We start from the raw sequence: 23,221 nt of genomic DNA on the forward strand, positions 1-23,221 counted from the left end.
CCCGGGGCAACCATTCTCCCGATTTCCACCCGGACAACACTATTGGGGGCGTGCCTTAAAAGCACTGCCTTTAGCGTCCTCTATAACCTGTTGTCACGTCCGCTTTTCCTCCATACAAACAGCATGCCGGCCCAGTCACATAATATATGCGGCTTTTACACACAAATTAGTGAATGCAAGGCATACTTGATCAACAGCCATACAGGTCACACTGAGGGTGGCCGTGCAAACAACTTTAACACTGTTACAAATACACTGTGAACCCACACCAAACAAGAATGACAAACACATTTCGGGAGAACATCCGCACCGTAACACAACATAAACACAACAGCACAAATACCCAGAACTCCTTGCAGAACTAACTCTTCCGGAACTCTACAATATACACCGCCCCGCTACCACCAAACCCCGCCCACCTCATATCGGTTGATATCGGAATCGGTAATTAAGAGTTGGACAATATCGGAAATCGGCAAAAAAGCCATTATCGGACATCTCTAATTATAAAGGCTTCAACTGGTGTTTAAAGTGAGTAGTAGTTATTTTGCTGGTGGTTCTAGAACATAATCCACTGCATAGGTAAAAAAAAAATTGTAAAACTTTGTATAGCTGAAAGTTCACACTTAAACTCTATTGTGGTGTTAATAAAGACAACATTAAAAAAAACTAAAAACTTTTTTGGGTGTGACTGGCCAAGGCACCCTGGACCTATTTGTTATGAAGCTGCATTAGTTAATAGCTATGTGATGCAACATAACCAATGCGACTACAAGCCTACTCCTGCCGAAATGAGGAATCACAGACTGTAAAAATTTCATTTGAAAGTTCATCTCTAGATTTTATGAGGCTTCTGCGAGATGAGTTACAGCAGCAGCTTCTGTGTTGAATGCAAAATGAAAAACACACTAATTCTAATGCGCCATATTATCCCCAGTTCTTACACAAATTGACTTTATGACTTGGCCCTGATTATTTACTGCTTGACCATTTCCGCAACAGCACACAAGACGCACAGAAAAAAAGCAACTGACGAGTTCAAAGTGAAGAGGGGATCATACCTGGTGTCTTGTGGAGTGTCTATTCTCGTCTTGGCGGTGAGACAGGGTCCTTTCCTCGGCCTGTTTTTCGCGAGTTGAGGGTTTGCCCTGACAACACATCAAGAGTGTGTAACACCAACAACTCACAGCCAGCCCTGCAGCACAAAACCTCGCAACATTTACGTTCCTACTTTCCCAGGTGTCTTTGCAACCTGACAATTTCAATTTGACCCTGTTGGTTCTCTCTCGCTTGTACACACTCCACTCAAGACATACCCGTTGACTCCGAGCTGTGACTAATCCCAAGCCTCTGGCTATACATGGCGGCAATGTGTAGAGCAAATATGTACTCTGCAACATGTAGGGATGAAAAATATGGCCTAAAATTTATATTGCAGCCTCTTGGGATAACGATATATTATTTGGCATATAAATGATGATTTCAAAACAGGTTACAAAGGCTCCTAATCTGGCTGCTGATGTACGCTGTGATTTCCAGTAGTAATATTTTCTATTAACAATGTACTTGCTAATTTACTTTTAATAGTTGGTTACTTACTGTTGTAACATGGTACTATTTACACCAGCGGTGCTCATTACGTCGATTGCGAGCTACCGGTCGATCTCGGAGGGTGTGTCAGTCGATCACCAGCCAAGCATTAAAAAATAGTCCTAAAGATGAGCGATCATAAATCTTCACTATGACGTCACTTTCGTCACTTGATTGACATTCACGGCGCCCGAGGGTCTTCTGAGATGACGCTGGCTGCTGCCAGCTCATTAAAATTACCGACTGGAAGGCGAGAAACACTTTATTTCAACAGACTGGCGCCGTACCTGTCGTCAAAACTCCAAAGACCGACTGCACAGTTGCACAGTTGCGCTAACAAAATAAGAGTCTCAGAAAGCTGGCGTGCACAAGCTAGCAAGCTACGGAGTTTGCCGACAATGTATTTCTTGTAAAGTGCATACAAAGGAGTACGGAAGCTGGACAAATAAGATGCCAAAAACCAACCACTTTCATGTGGTATTGGACAGAAAGGAGGACTTTTTTTCTCCTCCATTCGAAAATGCGGACATTATCAGCACCACTGTCTGATTCTAATCAATGCAAGTCATCAGAATCAGGTAATACACCAACTTATATTCTTGTCTTTATGAAAGAAAGGAATCTATATGTGTTAAACATGCTTGTATTATCTTTAAACACCTTTAACTTATTAACAATATTAACTATATGTGTTAAACATGCTTGCATTATCTTTAAACACCTTTAAGTTGTTAACAATATTAACTATATCTATTAAACATTCTTGTATTATCATTAAACACCTTTAATTTTTTAACAATATTAACTATGTGTTAAACATGCTTGTATTATCATTAAACACCATTAACTTGTTAACAATATTAACTATATGTATTAAACATGCTTGTATTATCATTAAACACCTTTAATTTTTTAACAATATTAACTATGTGTTAAACATGCTTGCATTATCTTTAAACACCTTTTACTTGTTAACAATATTAACTATATGTATTAAACATACTTGTATTATCATTAAACACCTTTAATTTTTTAACAATATTAACTATATGTGTTAAACATGCTTGCATTATCATTAAACACCTTTAACCTGTTAACAAAAACATATATTTCATAAATAAGTAAATGTAAATTATATATATGAATGAGGTAGATCCCCACGACTTGATCAATTGAAAAGTAGCTCGCCTGCAGAAAAAGTGTGAGCACCCCTGATCTACACTTATGTTAAAATGTAATAAACGCTTATTTTTCTGTTGATTGGATACATTAGTTTTAGGCGATACTACAATATGTGCGTATTGATCCAATACCAAGTACCTTAAATTCTGGACTACAAGCCGCTACTTTTTTCCTACGCTTTGAACCCTGCGGCTTATAAAACAAAGCAGTTAATTTATGGATTTTTATTTGATGACAGCAATAATAAAAATAATTGTGGGAAAAAAAAAACACTGACAGTGATTTACTGTTTGTGCTATGGCACCATTTTTTTGGACGAATTTGAATTTATTGGTAGTGCTTTTTTTTTTTTTTCAACCGGAGTACTGTTGAGTCTTCTATCCATTAACAGCGTTTCTACTCGTCGCTCCAAGCAATGTTTGTAAGTTTTACAATATATGTAAAACTTTTTATCCTTATAAACCGTTCCATGAGAGATGTCTGTAGGAGTGTTTTCATTCATTTTTGTACATGCTATCGTAATGTAATGATGCTAGCATCATTAGCATTAGCTAATTTTCTTACAGGTATCTGTGTTAGTATTATTACATTTTAACTGAATTATTTTTGCATTATTTTTGTATTGTTTCAGTGTCACAGATTCCTCAGTATACTAACCAAGACATCACTGTTGAGTTATTGAGTCTGTTTAGCTGATTGGAGAGCTAGCTTCCGCGGCTAGCGGGTCCATGATGATGACTTCTGTTTTGTTTGATCAGCCGTTTTACCGCCGTGTTACAGGCACCGTTTGGAAACAATTAAGGTATTTAAATAAACATTTACAGAATATTTCTGTGTTAATAATTTATGTTGCAACGATTATGTCTGGATTATAATCCGGTGCGGCTAATATATGGAAAAATGTTTTCTTCTCAAATTTACTGGATGTGGTTAATATAGTACAGAAACGGTAGATACAGGGGCAAGATTGGCCACACCAATGCTCATACGTCACATTTTCGGGATCATTAAATAACTCAGGATTTGATCACAACTTCAATCTGACAAAACCACAGGATGCGTAACAATATCAATTATTGTCTAACTTATTTCCTTATTCCCTTTTATTGCATACAAAATGCATAATAAAGTCAATGGTGCAAAATAATTAAAAAAATGCAAAAACTACTATTGACATTTATTTCCTGACTTTAAAAATATTTTGTGTTAATTAAAAATATTGATCTAATCACTGTAACATCGACCAAATACTAGTACTACACTTGGTATTGTTACTGTCAATATACATATATATATATACATATATATATATATGTATATATATATATATATATATATATATATATATATATATATATATATATATATATCTACCCTTGTTTACGCTCAAGAGCTCGAGCTTAGTGGTTAGCTATACTTTTTTCTACAATCCTACAGTGTGTAGTGTAGCATGTTTGGATAAGCCTTGTCCTCTAGTCCAGGGATTCTTAACCTTTTTGACCCCAGGGGTCCAACTTTTCCACTACACAGGGGCCCGCGGCCCACTCAAATATGAACACTTAATTAGTAATCTTACTCTTGATTTTAATCGTATTTATTAATTGTATCTAACCTACTTACAGTTTAACAGGTTAACAACCTTGTGAAATATTATTTATTTAACACATAAACCTTAGGCTTAGGCCAAACTGATTAGAAAAAAGGTACTGACCAAATATACTGCATAAGAAGGGACTCATAAATAATGAAAAATATAATAAATAATAATAAATGTTTCTAAACTAAATTGTCAATAAAATTAAAGTGTAAATGGAAATACAGCTTTACCACTTTAGTCCTTATTTTTGCGCTAAAGACACTTCTCTCTGACTTTTGTCTGATATTGTCATCACTGCCACAAGTGGTGGAAAAGTGTATTACAACAACCAAGCAACTAGGGCTGTGAATCTTTAGGCACCGCACAATTTGATTTGATTCGATTCTTGGGGGTTAACGATTCGCTTCAAAGTCGATTCTCCGTTCAAAACAATTCTCGAATCAAAATCCATAATTTTTAATAAGATTTGGGGCCAGTTCTATGATTAACTAACTACATTCCTCCATAAAACAGATAAACAGCTCTGATAAATTTCTGTATTACGTATATGAAAACCGGTTGTTTCGTAAAATTCTACCCAAACATTTAATAAAGTCAAATACAAAGAGAAGTATCCCACACTTCTCTTTAATAAAGTAAGTCTGTACAGCAGATATGATCACCTACATCAACAATATGATTTGCTCGAGTGGCTGGACAGGACAGGTTTAAACATTTTTTTAAATGTATTTCTTTTTTTTCTTTTTTAAATCGATTTTTGATTTATTTTTTTTTCGATTGAGAATCGTTACAAATAATAATTGCGATTCATTTGAAATTTTGACACCCCTAACGCTGTGGCCCATACAGACCACTGCTGAGAAACATTTATTTTTTGGTGGCCCCTTAAAGAGACGTTCGCCGCCCAACTTGGTTAAGAAGCACTGTTTCCAGTGACAATGCAACACATAAGAAACATAGTTTAGTTGCCGCCATTGGAGTGAGGATTAGTGATTTAGAAACTGCAATGTGAAGGGACTTTACCTGCTCGGACGCCATTGTTTGCTTGAGGCTTTTAAATTTGCGAGACGTAACCCAGAATGAAAGATCCATTATTACAATATGACGATAGTACAAACCCCATTTCCATATGAGTTGGGAAATTGTGTTAGATGTAAATATAAACGGAATACAATGATTTGCAAATCATTTTCAACCCATATTCAGTTGAATATGCTACAAAGACATAATATTTGATGTTCAAACTGATAAACATTTTTTTTTTGTGCAAATAATCATTAACTTTAGAAATTGATGCCAGCAACACGTGACAAAGAAGTTGGGAAAGGTGGCAATAAATACTGATAAAGTTGAGGAATGCTCATCAAACACTTATTTGGAACATCCCACAGGTGTGCAGGCTAATTGGGAACAGGTGGGTGCCATGATTGGGTATAAAAGTAGATTTCATGAAATGCTCAGTCATTCACAAACAAGGATGGGGCGAGGGTCACCACTTTGTCAACAAATGCGTGAGAAAATTGTTGAACAGTTAAAGAAAAAACATTGTTGAACAGTTAAAGAAAAAACTTTCTCAACCTGCTATTGCAAGGAATTTAGGGATTTCACCATCTACGGTCCGTAATATCATCAAAGGGTTCAGAGAATCTGGAGAAATCACTGCACGTAAGCAGCTAAGCCCGTGACCTTTGATCCCTCAGGCTGTACTGCATCAACAAGCGACATCAGTGTGTAAAGGATATCACCACATGGGCTCAGGAACACTTCAGAAACCCACTGTCAGTAACTACAGTTGGTCGCTACATCTGTAAGTGCAAGTTAAAACTCCCCTATGCAAGGCGAAAACCGTTTATCAACAACACCCAGAAACGCTGTCGGCTTCGCTGGGCCTGAGCTCATCTAAGATGGACTGATACAAAGTGGAAAAGTGTTCTGTGGTCTGACGAGTCCACATTTCAAATTCTTTTTGGAAACTGTGGATGTCGTGTCCTCCGGACCAAAGAGGAAAAGAACCATCCGGATTGTTGTAGGTGCAAAGTTGAAAAGCCAGCATCTGGGATGGTATGGTGGTGTATTAGTGCCCAAGACATGGGTAACTTACACATCTGTGAAGGCGCCATTAATGCTGAAAGGTACATACAGGTTTTGGAGCAACATATGTTGCCATCCAAGCAACGTTACCATGGACGCCCCTGCTTATTTCAGCAAGACAAAGCCAAGCCACGTGTTACATCAACGTGGCTTCATAGTACAAGAGTGCGGGTACTAGACTGGCCTGCCTGTAGTCCAGACCTGTCTCCCATTGAAAATGTGTGGCGCATTATGAAGCCTAAAATACCACAACGGAGACCCCCGGACTGTTGAACAACTTAAGCTGTACATCAAGCAAGAATGGGAAAGAATTCCACCTGAGAAGCTTAAAAAATGTGTCTCCTCAGTTCTCAAACGTTTACTGAGTGTTGTTAAAAGGAAAGGCCATGTAACACAGTGGTGAACATGCCCTTTCCCAACTACTTTGACACGTGTTGCAGCCATGAAATTCGAAGTTAATTATTATTTGCAAAAAATAAAAAATAAAGTTTATGAGTTTGAACATCAAATATCTTGTCTTTGTAGTGCATTCAATTGAATATGGGTTGAAAAGGATTTGCAAATCATTGTATTCCATTTATATTTACATCTAACACAATTTCCCAACTCATATGGAAACGGGGTTTGTATTAACTCTCTATTGTCGGCCGAGTTTGAATAATTTATATTGTATATATAGCGCAACCCTACTTGCATGTGTTTTAATGCCATTTACATGCTGCTCTGAACAGGTCTGTTGGTTGTGTGGTTGTAATTATTGATTCTTTGGGGATTTTAAACCAACAGGCATGTTATTAAGACATCTCGGAACTGTTTTCATTTGCGAAAAAAGGGCAGAATATGTCTTCTTTTATAAACCAAGTGTAGAAAAATACAAAGTTAGTAGCAACAGATCAGGTCAAACGTGGTTGAATACATTTTCAATAAAACTTGAATTGTGGGAGTACGTGTGTGTAAATGTGTTAGTACCTTGCATTCATCAGCTGAAAGGTTGTGATAAAGAGGACATCCCGATATGGAGAAGTGTCTCTCATGTCTGCCGGTCAGGTGACCTGAGAGGTCAGAGAAGGATGTAAACGCAAGATCTTCCCTCCTCGTTGCTGCATGCGGTACAAAACTAATGTTCAAATAAACGTCAGCGTTCCTTACCCAGTGAGTTACACCCAGGTGTAGGACACTTCATGTTGAAGTTGTAGCTCTCGTGAAAGCGCCGTCGTTTGGGCCGATGGGAAAGGTCGTGAGCGGCGGCCTCTTTGAGGGAAAGCTCCTTTGCCAACCTCTCGTCTTCCTCTTGAGAAATTATCGCATCGTTGCTGGAAGACACAAGGTCGTTGCCAGGGCTGGAGGCCTCAATGTCTGACTCGGAAGACGGGGCATTGCCGGTCGGCGTGCGGGGAGGGGTCTCGTCGTGGTCTGCCACCTGCTTTATTACTGCTGAGCACAGATAAGCACATTAAAATGACTGTGACAAAAAGGTGTCTTTAAAACTAATCTGTCACATACTAACATAGTGAATAATATCAATTTATTGAATCTGTATACTAATATGTCACAATACTAACAACGTGCATATTATCAACTTATGGACCTGATTATACGACGGGATCTTTATTTTAGAAAAAAAAAAGTTGTCTTGCATTTTTGACGACTGATTGTTGACTAGGACGAAAACGTGTCAAAATACTGTACACTAATGGCTAAATACTGGTAGATACTTTATTCATCTCCAAGATAAATTCACACTTCAAACAGCTTTACAAGAGTAATAAGCATGCATTGTTTAGGAAACCAAAAGTAAAAATGGCATTATAAGCCAAAAAAAACATATCCATGGCAGGCAGGCACTGTGAATAAACTGAGCAATGTGGGATAATTTAAAATACAAAACAAGATAAGATTTAACAATTCCAGTATTATAGTGCATCTGTCATAATAATGACAAAATATTAAGAACACGCATATTATAAACATATTGACCTGACTATTTATCCCTGCTTGGCACTCAGCATCAAGGGTTGGAATTGGGGGTTAAATCACCAAAATGATTCCCAGGCGCAGCCACCGCTGCTGCCCACTGCTCCCCTCACCTCCCAGGGGGTGATCAAGGGTGATGGGTCAAATGCAGAGAATAATTTCGCCACACCTAGTGTGTGTGTGACAATCATTGGTACTTTAACTTTTAACTTTAACTTTATTTCTATTCTGGGAAAAAAAAGGTCTCATAAAGTAATTTTATATTTAGGGTTTAGAGATTTGTAGTACTAGACCAGCAAGTGCACTGCAAAAACTGAAATCTAAGTAAGATTAAATATATCAAATAAGGGTGATATTTGCTTATTTTCTGTCTGATAAGATAATTCTTCTAACCAAGCAGATTTTATGTTAGAGTGTTTTACTTGTTTTAAAAGGTTTGGTCCTAAATTATCTCAGTAAGATATTACAGCTTGTTGCTGAGGTTTTATGACCTATATTGAGTAAAACATGCTTGAAACTAGAATATCAACTGTTGCAAAGCTGTTTCATCAACACTCATAAGTATAAAACTACTTTTTTAAAGTAATTATTTCTTATTTCAAGCATGAAAAAAAATGATGATTTTGATAATAATTGTGTCTCATAATTAAAACAGATGACAGCCAAATGGACTTTGCTGTTTTATTTTCAAAGAAACAATAGAAAATACGTACTCCTATAGTAGTACAGTTGGCACAGTACAGTAAACTAGTTAATAAAGTTAATATTTAAACATTTAACATTTCAAACAATTTTGAACAGAAATAGTTCATGCACATTCAGATAAATTCTTCCAAATTACAATTAAAAAAATGTTGGCCGGGGGCCGGGCTGTATATATGGGCTGTATATATGTGCACTAATTGACTGAAAGAGCACGCACTTGGCGCGATGATGTCATGTTGTCGATGGAAAAATGCATTTTTAGACCATATGATTTGCCTGAGCGGCTAGGAGACCCCGAGAGTAACAAGCGGTTGCCTTGTTGCCTTTCCATTAAGAAAAATAAATTTGTTTGCTGGTTTCAAGAAATGTAATGATGAGCGCATATCATTATGTCAAGATAATGGCACTAGTATTTACTTAATTTAAGAATGTTTTTCAACATATTGAGCAGAAAGATCTCGTATTTTTTTTTCTACCAAGAAAAGTGCCCTTGTTATTAGTGAGAATATACTTATTTTAAAGGTATTTTTGGGTTCATTGAGGTTACCTATTTTTACTTGTTTTGGCCTACTCAGTGGCCTAGTGGTTAGAGTGTCAGTCCTGAGATCGGTAGGTTGGGAGTTCAAACCCCGGCCGAGTCATACCAAAGACTATAAAAATGGGACCCATTACCTCCCTGCTTGGCACTCAGCATCAAGGGTTGGAATTGGGGGTTGAATCACCAAGATGATTCCCGGGCGCAGCCACCGCTGCTGCCCACTGCTCCCCTCACCTCCCAGGGGGTGATCAAGGGTGATGGGTCAAATGCAGAGAATAATTTCGCCACACCTAGTGTGTGTGTGACAATCATTGGTACTTTAACTTTAACTTTAACTTTAAAGTCTTGACAAGCCAAATGTTCTTGTTCTATTGGCAGATAATGTTGCTTAGTTCAAATAAAATACCCCTAATTTTTGTATTTTTTTTCCTTGTTTTTGAACACTGAATTTTTGCAGTGTGGCACCAAAGTCACACTAAGAAAGCAAATAACAGTGGAATTAATAGCTAAAAAAAAGAAGTTTTTGAATGCAATCTACTGGCAGTTATTTCACCGATATGGAAAACTTACTCAGTGGTTAGAGTGACCGCCCTGAGATCAGTAGGTTGTGAGTTCAAACCCCGACCGAGTCATTACCTCCCTGCTTGGCACTCAGCATCAAGGGTTGGAATAGGGGGTTAAATCACCAAATGATTGCCGGGCGCGGCCACCTCTGCTGCCTACTGCTCCTCTCACCTCCCAGGGGGTGTACAAGGGGATGGGTCAAATGCAGAGGACAAATTTCACCACACAGTGTGACAATCATTGGTACTTTAACTTTAACTTTTTAACTTAACTGGATTAAACAAACAAAAAAAAATGTTTGTCTTTGAAAATGTTTGTATCTTGGAAAAAGAGGGGGTCGGTCGTCTTACAACAGGTACGTGCGGTCAGGGTAGGAAAATTAGCTAAAAACATAAATATATTAATATTAATAATCTATTGGTCTATTGCACCGGTCGCCTAAGGGGCGGGGTCCCCACATCTGCGGTCCCCTCCAAGGTTTCTCATTGTTATCCCGTTGGGTTGAGTTTTTCTTGCCCTGATGTGGAATCTGAGCCGATGATGTCGTTGTGGCCTGTGCAGCCCTTTGAGACACTCGTGATTTAGGGCTATATAAGTAAACATTGATTGGTTGATTGAAACTGTTATAAAGTATTTTCTGAATAATCACAATTTTTTTTTCACATTTACTTATGTAAAAATCACTTAATTTGCACATTACCTGATCTAATACGGCGCAGAAACCTAACAAGAAGCTGCCGAGTCGGCTGTTGCTCAGCTTTCCTGCCTACCTGGCTCTAAGCTGGAGAGGCTGAGGGTGTGGCCTATTGGCTGGTCTGCTCGTCAGAACGTTGCCAAAATAAAGTTTGCAGAGACATTTTTACACCGGGAGTTTGTAGTTTCTACACTGTACAATCTACAGCCAGTTTAAAGTTTTTCAATGTAAATGTGACAAAAACGAGGCACTGTACAATTGAAGTGGGGGTGATCGTGAGCAAGCAGATGATGTATGTCGCTACCGTGTCTTATCAGCAAAGAAAGTCAGTACAGTACTTTTTTTTTGCTTTGTAGTTTTTAATATTTTTTAAATGCTCTGCTGAATAAATACCAGTAATTGAATTAATAAGTTAAAATTTCTGCCAATATGGAGGATTATATATCCAAGAAATACTTCGCCAAACTGGACTTTCAGACAAAATGGGTGATCAAAAAACATTTTTAATGGAGTTATACTCACTTGTCTTGATGATATCAAGGCTTAAATGGCCCTAAATTTAAAAAAATTCCAATGATAAGAAAACGGAAGTAATAGTATTTGGACCGAGTGGTATTTGTGGGTCCCCCGCCCCAAATTACTTAGGGTCACCACCAACGTTCCCTCTAAGGTGCGCGCCTGTGCAATTGCGCACTGCTCAAATGTCCTATGCGCATGGCAAATCGATGCCACGCATAAAATCAAATAAAAAAATAAGCGTATAACAATTTTCGACACACGGACACGACAGAGAAAACAGTTTTCGTCATCATTGTTCAAATATTGTAACGTCTGTCGAGATGCTTTGAGGACATGAATTCCATCCATCACTTTACTGAGTAAAACTCTTTATTGTCGGCCATAAACACATCACCAAAACATTAGTAAAAAAAAAGATAGCCAGCAAAACTGGTCATTTTCTGCAGTACAAACCAGACCAAAAGCAACTTTGTTATATCAACAGCAGCCGCTCGCTCTTTCTCACTTGCGCCAACACATGCACATATGGCACTTAGCCAGTGATGCGTTTACAGCCACACAGAAAGTCGGACAACTCCAACACCACACATATAGTGTAATAACAGGTCGTTACACTATGATTTACCAATCAAATGTGTGCTTATTCTAGTGTCATTTATTAGGAATCTTAATTTATAAATATTAATCATGAAATGCTGTTAGTATATTAAATAAATACTAATAAAAATATATTTTTTACAAACAGGAAGTTGCAGGAATGTACACATGATCCCCTGCTTACATCTCATTGTGCAACATGTGAATGTTTTAATGGGAACTAAATGCAATGTCTGAAAGGGGTACAAATTATTTCCAAAGCAGGACCTCCACCCAGACAAACAATACAAGTACACAGTTCATGAAAAACAATATTTTTTGTTATTGTCATTGTAAGTGGGCCTAAACACTTATATTAGAAAATAACCTCATGGAAATGACTGCTGTCATTTGATTATAATAATAAGAGAATGTTGTCTGTCTATCTGTGTTGGCCCTGCGATGGGGTGGCGACTTGTCCAGGGTGTATCCCGCCTTCCGCCCGAATGCAGCTGAGATAGGCTCCAGCGACCCCGAAAGGGACATGCGGTAGAAAATGGATGGATGGATGGATGGGGATTGAACTTGTTATTTAGTCAGGTTTGGGACAGGTGTGCTGCTGGTGTAGCCAGTGTGCACGTCTGATGTTGCTCACATGGGCTCCACTGAATGCTCAGGGAGTTTTTGCGTTTGCTCACACACATGAACAATTAGAGGGAACATTGGTCACCACCAACCTGGACTTTGATATTATTAGTGATTTTAAATTGGACCGTCAGATTGGCAGAGTGGTGAAATCCATCTTTTTTCATTTGCGTCAGCTAGCCGAGGTTAAAAACAATCTCTCCAGGCAACGGTTTTGAGACAGTAATTCATGCCTTCATTACATTTCGGCTGTCACTCTTTGTATTTTGGAATTGGCAAGTCCTCCCTCTCACGTCTGCAGCCGTTACAAAATGCAGCTGCCCGACTTTCAACAAGCACAAGTAAAAGAGAGCATATTTCGCCTGTTTTGAGCCTCACTTCACTGGCTGCCTGTGTCTTTTAGAGTCCAGTTTAAAATGATTTTAGTCGTTTTTAAATCATTTTCCTCTGTGCCCCCACCCGGTCCCTTAGGTCAGCTGATCAGCTGCTCAGCTGCTCTTGGAGGTACCGAAATCAAAGCGCAAGCTCAGAAGGGAAAGGGTCTTTTCTGTTGCGGGTCCCAGACTCTGGAAGGATCTCCCTCTCAATGTGAGACAGGCCCCTTCTTTGGCTACTTTTAATACCCTTCTTAAAACCAATTTTTTTCACTGGCTTTTAACCCAGCATGAGACTTTCAATTGTTTTTAACTTTTGAACCACCTTTTATCCGACTCATAGTTCTTAAAATAATGTTTTTTTTTATTATGATCTTTATTTATATACAAAACCCAAAACTAGTGAAGTTGGCACGTTGTGTAAATAAAAACAGAATACAATGATTAGCAAATCCTTTTCAACTCATATTCAATTGAATACACTGCAAAGCTAAGGTACTTGACATTCGAACTGGTAAACTTTGTTATTTTTTGCAAATATTAGCTCATTTGGAATTTGATGCATGCAACATGTTTCAAAAAAGCTGGCACAAGTGGCAAAAAAGACAGAGAAAGTTGAGGAATGCTAATCAAACACTTATTTGGAACATCCCACAGGTGAACGGGCTAATTGGGAACAGGTGGGTGCCATGATTGGGTACAAAAGCAGCTTCCATGAACTGCTCAGTCATTCACAAACAAGGATGGGGCGAGGGTCACCACTTTGTGAACAAATTGAAAATTGTTGAACAGTTTAAGAACAACATTTCTCAACGAGCTATTGCAAGGAATTTAGGGATTTCACCATCCACGGTCCGTAATATCATCAAAAGGTTTAGAGAATCTGGAGAAATCACTGCAAGGCCGAAAACCAAAATTGAATGCCCGTGACCTTCGATCCCTCAGGCAGTACTGCATCAAAAACCGACATCAATGTGTAAAGGACATCACCACATGGGGTCAGGAACACTTCAGAAAATCAATGTCAGTAACTACAGTTTGTTGCTGAGTGTTGTTAAAAGAAAAGGCCATGTAACGCAGTCGTAAAAATGCTTCTGTGCAAACTTTTTTGCAATGTGTTGCTGCCATTAAATTCTGCCATTAACGATTATTTGCCAAACATTTTTTTTATTATAGTTCGAACATTAAATATCTTGTCTTTGCAGTGTATTCAATCGAATATAAGTTGAAAAGGATTTGCAAATCATTTTATTCTGTTTTTATTTACAATTTAAACAACGTTCCAACTTCACTGATTTTGGGTTTTGTGCTGTTTTAAATGATGTTTTAGTCTGTTCATTGCCTGTACTTTTCTGTTTTTATAAGTTTTTTCTGTTTGTGGTGTACATCCCATTGTTTTTCAACTGTGGTTGTTTTAAAGGGCTTTATAAATAAAGTTGGTATGGCATGGTATGGTATGGAGAATAGTGCATGTACATCAGATACAAATGCAGTTAAAGGTAGACCCCAAATGTTCAACTTTTATTAAAGCAAATAAATGGGACCAAGAAGTAAATTATAATATTTTTACAAAAGTGATAATGAGCAACCTGTATTTACAGTGTTAGAGCATTAGAATTTAAGTTAAGTTTTTTTAAAAACTCAAAAGGCCTTCAATGCCTCACCAGGTGTGAAGGTCACCGCACTGTACTGTCTTACACAGTCGTCTTATAATTTGGTCAAGATGCTAAGTAATGCTACGCTAATGGCCTCCAAATTGTCCCCTAGCTTCATGTTTTAGTAATTTCATAGATTTTTTTTTTCCTGGTAAAAAATTCCATGGTCGTGAAGCCCCAGCAAACCAAGCTAACAATTCACTTGCACCCTGCCTAAAGATGCACTTAACACTCTACTAGGCCCTGCGGAGAAATCCAATAGTTAGGACGATTGCGAGCGCAGAAAGAGGCACAGAGTTCAAAGAAGCTGGCTGGCAAATGAAAGAACACAAAGTGGTCCTTGTTCTTTGCTACCTCACCTTGACATTGTTATCGCCAGGAAGGATGAGGTCACCTACCTAGGTTCCATTCTAGAGGCTAATCTTTCCTGTGATAAAATGGCAACCAAGGTAATCAAAAAGGTCAACCAACGGATGAGATTTCTCTATAGAATCTCCTCTCTGGTCAACAAAAGCACCATGAAGATTCTGGCGGGAACTCTCGTTCAACCCTTTTTCGATTACGCATGCACCTCCAAAACCCTCAAATCTAGACTCCAAACATCCCAGAACAAGCTACCGGTAGTCAGATTACTTCTAGACCTCCACCCCAGATCACACCTCACTCCTACCCACTTCTCCAAAGTGGGCTGGCTCAGGGTGGAGGACAGAGTAAAACAACTTGCACTGAGCCTTGTCTGTAAAATCCGCTACACCTCCTTGATACCGAAGTACATGTCAAACTACTTCCTTAACGTAAATGACCGCCATAACCACAACACCAGGGGGAGCTCCACTAACCACGTTAAACCCAGATTCCGATCTAACAAAGGTCTTAACTCATTCTCTTTCTATGCCACATCAATGTGTAATGCACTTCCAACAGGTGTAAAAGAAAGGGCATCTCTATCCTCCTTCAAAACCGCACTAAAAGAACACCTCCAGGCAACTTCAACCCTAATCTAACACCCTCCCTTCCTCATCATACCTCCTCGGATTGTAAATAATCAAATGTAAACAATCAAATGTAGTCACTTTTTCTTATAATTTCTGATCTCTCTCTCTGTGTCCAATACTTGCTGTACATATGTACCAAGTCAGACCTACACTGTTCCAATGTCAATTTCTCTGATGATGCAATTGTTGATGACTGAAGGGTTGATTCCAACCCAACCTTAACCCCCCCCCCCCCCCCCTCCATATCCCACACCCCGGATTGTAAATAATTCAATTGATATACTGTGATAATTATCTTGTGTGATGACTGTATTATGAAAATAGTATATATCTGTATCATGAATCAATTTCAGTGGACCCCGACTTAAACAAGTTGGAAAACTTATTCGGGTGTTACCATTTAGTGGTCAATTGTACGGAATATGTACTTCACTGTGCAATCTACTAATAAAAGTTTCAATCAATCAAAAAAAGGTCTACCATTACATTAACACGTGGCTTTTTAGGAGTCATTTCAAGCTAGAATTCTCCAGTGCTTAATTAGAAGTTGTGCTGTAAATAATTTGTTTTGAGAAGTTACTAGGGATACAAATTAAGTATCCATCCATCCATTTTCTACCGCTTATTCCCTTTGGGGTCGCGGGGGGCGCTGGAGCCTATCTCAGCTACAATCGGGCGGAAGGCGGGGTACACCCTGGACAATTAAGTATCTTTCCTAATAACTGATTACTTGAAAAGTACAACGGTACCTCGGTTTTTGTACACCCCTCTTTTCCCCACAATTTCTTTGGGAGTTGATTCACACAGTTGCAAGAAAAAGTATGTGAACCCTTTGGGATTACTTTGATTTCTGCATGAATTGGTGATAAAATGTCTTCTGCTCTACATCAAAGTCACAACAATAGACAAACACCGTCTGGTTAAACTGTTTACACAACATGCTTTAACTGTTTATACAACATGTAAACATTCACAGTGCAGGGTGGAAAAAGTGTGAACCCTTGAATTTAATAACTGGTTGACCGTTCTTTGGCAGCAATAACCTCAAACAAACATTTCCTGTAGTTGCAGATAAAACCTGCACAACGGTCAGGAGGAATTTTGGACCATTGGTCTTCACAAAACTGTTTCAGTTCAATAATATTCTTGGGATATCTGGTGTGAATTGCTCTCTTGAGGTCATGCCACAGCATCTCAATCGGCTCAGGGGCCGCATTGAGGAAAATCTATTTCCAAGCGGGGCAGACTGGTAATCATGGCATAATAATTTAAAAATAAACACAACTTCAAAATTGTTTTCTTTGTTTTACAAACCCTGTTTCCATATGAGTTGGGAAATTGTGTTAGAATACAATGATTTGCAAATAATTTTCAACCCATATTTAATTGAATGCACTACAAAGACAAGATATTTGATGTTCAAACTCATAAACTTTTTTTTTTTTTTTGCAAATAATAATTAACTTAGAATTTCATGGCTGCAACACGTGCCAAATTAGTTGGGAAAGGGCATGTTCACCGCTGTGTTACCTTTCCTTTTAACAACACTCAGTAAACATTTGGGAACTGAGGAGTCACATTTTTTAAGCTTCTCAGATGGAATTCTTTCCCATTCTTGCTTGATGTACAGCTTAAGTTGTTCAACAGTCCGGGGGTCTCCGTTGTGGTATTTTAGGCTTCATAATGCGCCAAACATTTTCAATGGGAGACAGGTCTGGACTACAGGCAGGCCAGTCTAGTACCCGCACTCTTTTACTATGAAGCCACGTTGATGTAACACGTGGCTTGGCATTGTCTTGCTGAAATAAGCAGGGGCGTCCATGGTAACGTTTCTTGGATGGCAACATATGTTGCTCCAAAACCTGTATGTACCTTTCAGCATTAATGGCGCCTTCACAGATGTGTAAGTTACCCATGTCTTGGGCACTAATACACCCCCATACCATCACAGATGCTGGCTTTTCAACTTTGCGCCTATAACAATCCGGATGGCTCTTTTCCTCTTTGGTCTGGAGGACACAACGTCCACAGTTTCCAAAAACAATTTGAAATGTGGACTCGTCAGACCACAGAACACTTTTCCACTTTGTATCAGTCCATCTTAGATGAGCTCAGGCCCAGCGAAGCCAACGGCGTTTCTGGGTGTTGTTGATAAACGGTTTTCGCCTTGCATAGGAGAGTTTTAACTTGCACTTACAGATGTAGCGACCAACTGTAGTTACTGACAGTGGGTTTCTGAAGTGTTCCTGAGCCCATGTGGTGATATCCTTTACACACTGATGTCGCTTGTTGATGCAGTACAGTCTGAGGGATCGAAGGTCACGGGCTTAGCTGCTTACGTGCAGTGATTTCTCCAGATTCTCTGAACCCTTCGATGATATTACGGACCGTAGATGGTGACATCCCTAAATTCCTTGCAATAGCTGGTTGAGAAAGGTTTTTCTTAAACTGTTCAACAATTTGCTCACGCATTTGTTGACAAAGTGGTGACCCTCGCCTCATCCTTGTTTGTGAATGACTGAGCATTTCATGGAATCTACTTTTATACCCAATCATGGCACCCACCTGTTCCCAATTTGCCTGTTCACCTGTGGGATGTTCCAAATAAGTGTTTGATGAGCATTCCTCAACTTTATCAGTATTTATTGCCACCTTTCCCAACTTCTTTGTCACGTGTTGCTGGCATCAAATTCTAAAGTTAATGATTATTTGCAAAAAAAAAATGTTTATCAGTTTGAACATCAAATATGTTGTCTTTGTAGCATATTCAACTGAATATGGGTTGAAAATGATTTGCAAATCCTTGTATTCCGTTTATATTTACATCTAACATAATTTCCCAACTCATATGGAAACGGGGTTTGTACTTCAGCCAACAACAGAACAAGCACATTCTGGAAATGTACATATTACAAATAATCTTCTTGGCAAAACACTTCAAGTTAGTTGAAAATTCTGAGGAGCAGTTTCAAAACATTATGAAGAACACAATGAACTTAAGACTTTGTCTCAGTGTTTTTACAAAGCCATTAAACTTTAAGCACTTCCTGTTCAGCATTCTCGTGTTGGCAGTATATTAAAGATGTGTTTGGAAAAGCAACCGAGTGTTTCCTCAAACCGCCGCATTGGTGACATCCACAACTCCCACAACACATTCATGTATATCATTCAAATATTACAATTATAGTATAATCAAAACAATTGTCAAAACGACACCATAATAGCCTAATTACAGGTAACATAACTACAAATGTACCCAATATGAACATAGTAGATTTAAGCAGAAAATAAAATAGAACAACAAATGTAGAAACACTCATTTTTAAAATGGAGTTCAGAGTGGACATCGCGCGTCACAAAACGGATGATGGTCATGTTGACTTAAGTCTTTGCATCTTACCGTTTCGTTATTTTATCTGTTCAGTGGATAATTTATAATAAAAAAGGGTATTAGTCTGCCGCCAGCCACAACAGGAGCAGCTGACTGCTTGCACCTGCACTGAATGGAGCAGCGGCAGCCAAACCATGAGGACGCTTAAAGTAAGCTGACAGGTCATCTTAAATAATGTAATGTGTTATGTGGGTCACACAACAATTGCTATAGCGACAACCAGTGGACACATTTAGAACAGCAGTTTCTTTCATTAAAAAATTGCAGCTCATTTTTATACTTGGCAAACTCATTTAGCAAGCCATGGGCCCGATTAAACCTGTTCGCGGGCCTGATACGGCCCATGGGCCGTACGTTTGACACCCCAGTTCTACAGTGAATTATTTAAAAAGTTGCAGCTATCTTTATGCTGAGTCATTCATGCCAGTTACAAAAAAGGTCATGTGCCATTTTTGTCTTGTTTAAAATCAGGAACACGCTGTGATCACACAAAGAAAGGACAGCACGCTATAATGAATACATGACTTCCCTCCTCACCATTTTGTTGTCGTTCCTCATTTTCAGCTTTGTCCTCTTATTCTACCATTGCCTTATTATTTTGAATCTCCCAGTCTGGCCTTCCTTCGTCTATGACCATGATGCTGTTCCCCTAATTTAATCATTGTTTGCTTTGTTGCCCGTCTGGTTTAGAAAAAAGCATGCTTTTTCCACAAAATACATTCAGATCATTTCTAGTTTCAGATGTAAGAAATACATCAGAACACAAAACAAATTATAATATTGAACTGTGTTATGAATGCATAATGCAGTTTTTTTTTCTGAAAAATTTTCATTTTCATTTCATGATAAAATGCAGGGCAGAAACCTGAGAAAGCAGCACCAAGTTCAGCCTACCCAGATTTTGCAATCCTTCATAAACTAGGTTAGATGGCTATAGATATTGTTTTTTCTGCATGTCGCCAATACGTTTGCAGAAGGTGTCCAAAAAACGGCCCGCGGGCCAAGTGCAGCACACCAGCCTCTTCAATTCGACCTGCGAGACGCCATGACTTCAGAGCATCGCACTGTACTTTCTAATTAATCTTAAATACCCGGCAGTCTCTGAATGTTACATATTTTCTGCCAACTTGTGGACAATGTAAGTAAATCAGATCGATGACCCTTGAAAGTACTTTGTAATAGTAGCACAGCTATCCAAACAACCTTCCCAAGTCATGGCGCAAAAACAAAATTTAAATGCAAATAACAAAGGTCAACAAACTGAGTGTTGTTAAAAGTAAAGGCCATGTAACACAGTGGTGAACATGCCTTTTCCCAACTACTTTGGCACGTGTTGCAGCCATGAAATTCTAAGTTAATTATTATTTGCAAAAAAAAATAAAGTTTATGAGTTTGAACATCAAATATCTTGTCTTTGTAGTGCATTCAATTGAATATGGGTTGAAAAGGATTTGCAAATCATTGTATTCCGTTTATATTTACATCCAACACAATTTCCCAACTCATATGGAAACCGGGTTTGTACATCAGATACAAATGCAGTTAAAGGTAGACCCCAAATGTTTTTTAACTTTTATCAAAGCAAATAAATGGGACCAAGAAGTACATATTTTCTGCCAACTTGTGGACAATGTAAGTAAATCAGATCGATGACCCTTGAAAGTACTTTGTAATAGTAGCACAGTAATCCAAACAACCTTCCCAAGTCATGGCGCAAAAACACAATTTAAATGCAAATAACAAAGGTCAACTACATGGCCACACATAAGAAAACCCGCTCACTGAACTTTGTGGATATTATGAAAAACGTCAAAAAAACATGAAAAAATTCAAAATTACATCCATTTAAATCCATTAGAGTGCATGGGAAAAATGTAAAACACTCACTACACACTTATCCATGTTTGCCGCATTTTAGCTCCTTGATATTTCTGATTGCTTTCAAAACTATAAGAAGGTCGGCACGGAAGTAAACAAAGTAGGAGTCAAACCTTAACACTCTCTTAATATTCAATTAAATTAAATATATACCCATTATAATAACTATATATCCATCATATTAATTTAATGTGTATACACACACACACACACACACACACACACACACACACACACACACACACACACACACACACACACACACACACACACACACACACATATATATATACTTATACATAAACATACATATACATATATATAGTGCTTTACATGTAGTCTGCTTCCGGCCCCCGGCCAAATTATTTTAGCCCAGTAACACCATGACTTTCTACAGCCAGTTTAATGTATGACATCATTATTCTTGATAATCAGACAATAAATTCAGAGAAATGTAACACGGGGAGATGCACAGCGCTCTGGCACTCTGTGAAGGCTGGCTGTTGTTGTCGCTGCCGTCTTGCTACAGACAAAAAGCGCAACGCCAGCATGTTTGAAACATTTTTACTTTGTTGCAGCAACGTCAGCATCAATTGGCGCCCCTTATGTCAGCTAGAGTCAAGTGAAATTAAGTGTTTTCTTTTCATGCTGTGCTGAATGAATGAATGAATCGGACTGACTGCCATGATGGAAGATTATATCAGGGTTCGTACACCTTTTCCATGGCCAAATTCAAGCACTTTTTAAGGACTTTCAAGATCAATTTTCTAGTTTTTCCAGTACCCTTCAAAAGGCGAAAACCAGTGTGAATCAATCCATATCCTTGTTGTTTGAGGTCACCAAATGCTGTCTGTAGGAAAAATACGGAAAATCTGCTACAACCTAACCCTAACATTGAACCAGCAGTTATCATTCTCACATTAAATGGGGCATAGAAAATGAAGCAGTGTTTCTGTAGACTATTCAAAGTCATTGGTGTTTGCAAATGTTGTTTACCGTACTTGTTTGTTTGTATCATCATCATTCATGTATACATCATTCCTTACAAGAAATAACATTAATTATTATTGTTTACTTGTTTGTTTGTATCATAATTCATGTAGACATCATTCCTTACAAGAAATAACATTATTGTTTACTTGTTTGTTTGTATCATAATTAGGCTTTTTTGCCGATATCCGATATTCCGATATCGTCCAACTCTTAATTACCGATACCGATATCAACCGATACCGATATATACAGTCGTGGAATTAACACATTATTATGCCTAATTTGGACAACCAGGTATGGTGAAGATAAGGTCTTTTTTTTTTTTTTATTAATAAAATAAAATAAGATAAATAAATTAAAAACATTTTCTTGAATAAAAAAGAAAGTAAAACAAGATAAAAACAGTTACATAGAAACTAGTAATTAATGAAAATGAGTAAAATTAACTGTTAAAGGTTAGTACTATTAGTGGACCAGCAGCACGCACAATCATGTGTGCTTACGGACTGTATCCCTTGCAGACTGTATTGATATATATTTATATATAATGTAGGAACCAGAATATTAATAACAGAAAGAAACAACCCTTTTGTGTGAATGAGCGTGAATGAGTGTAAATGGGGGAGGGAGATTTTTTGGGTTGATGCACTAATTGTAAGTGTATCTTGTGTTTTTTATGTTGATTTAATTAAAAAATAATAATAATAAAAAAAAACATTACCGTTAATAAAAAAAACGATACCGATAATTTCCGATATTACATTTTAAAGCATTTATCGGCAGGCCGATATTATCGGACATCTCTAAGGCTGAAACGACGCGTCGACGTAGTCGACGTCATCGGTTACGTAAATACGTCGACGCCGTTTTTGTGCGTCGGCGCGTCGCATATTTACGTCACACTACTTTACTGTCATGGCGGAGCGCAAAGCAGACGATGCGAGCGAGGGGAAAAAAGCACGCCAAAAGTCGTCAAAAGTGTGGGAGTATTTCAATAAACGGCCTAATAATGTTGTTGTATGCACACTGTGTCGAGCGGAAATGGCCTACCTATCATAGCAGCACAACGGCTATGAACGAACATTTGAAAAGAAAACCCCCGACAGCGTTCTTGCCATCACCATCAACAAGTCAATCGTCCGCGTGCGTATACGTTGTCATTATTACACAAAAACATGAATGTGTCATTTGTATCTGCGTTGTAAATTCATAAACTAAAGCACCGTTTCGCTCTGAGAGGCGCGTTTGGCGTGCCTGTTC

The 23,221-nt window shown here is 38.2% G+C and overlaps 1 protein-coding gene across 5 annotated transcripts in view; it reads right to left on the reverse strand.

The window, feature by feature from the left end:
• The window catches only part of LOC133615252 (histone acetyltransferase KAT7-like), a 69,494-nt gene that overhangs the window by 35,585 nt on the left and 10,688 nt on the right, over window positions 1–23,221 (reverse strand). For 4 of the 5 annotated variants that reach the window (XM_061973708.2, XM_061973704.2, XM_061973707.2 and 1 more), the window contains exons 4-6: window positions 7,610–7,894; window positions 7,430–7,512; window positions 1,062–1,148 (exon numbers count right to left, since the gene is read on the reverse strand). In XM_061973708.2, the coding sequence (XP_061829692.2) occupies window positions 1,062–1,148; window positions 7,430–7,512; window positions 7,610–7,894 (455 nt within the window). The remainder of the gene's footprint in view (window positions 1–1,061; window positions 1,149–7,429; window positions 7,513–7,609; window positions 7,895–23,221) is intronic. The other variant, XM_061973703.2, reaches the window with a different exon arrangement.

The sequence above is a fragment of the Nerophis lumbriciformis genome, linkage group LG22 (genome assembly GCF_033978685.3).
Source record: "Nerophis lumbriciformis linkage group LG22, RoL_Nlum_v2.1, whole genome shotgun sequence".
NCBI lineage: Eukaryota > Metazoa > Chordata > Actinopteri > Syngnathiformes > Syngnathidae > Nerophis > Nerophis lumbriciformis.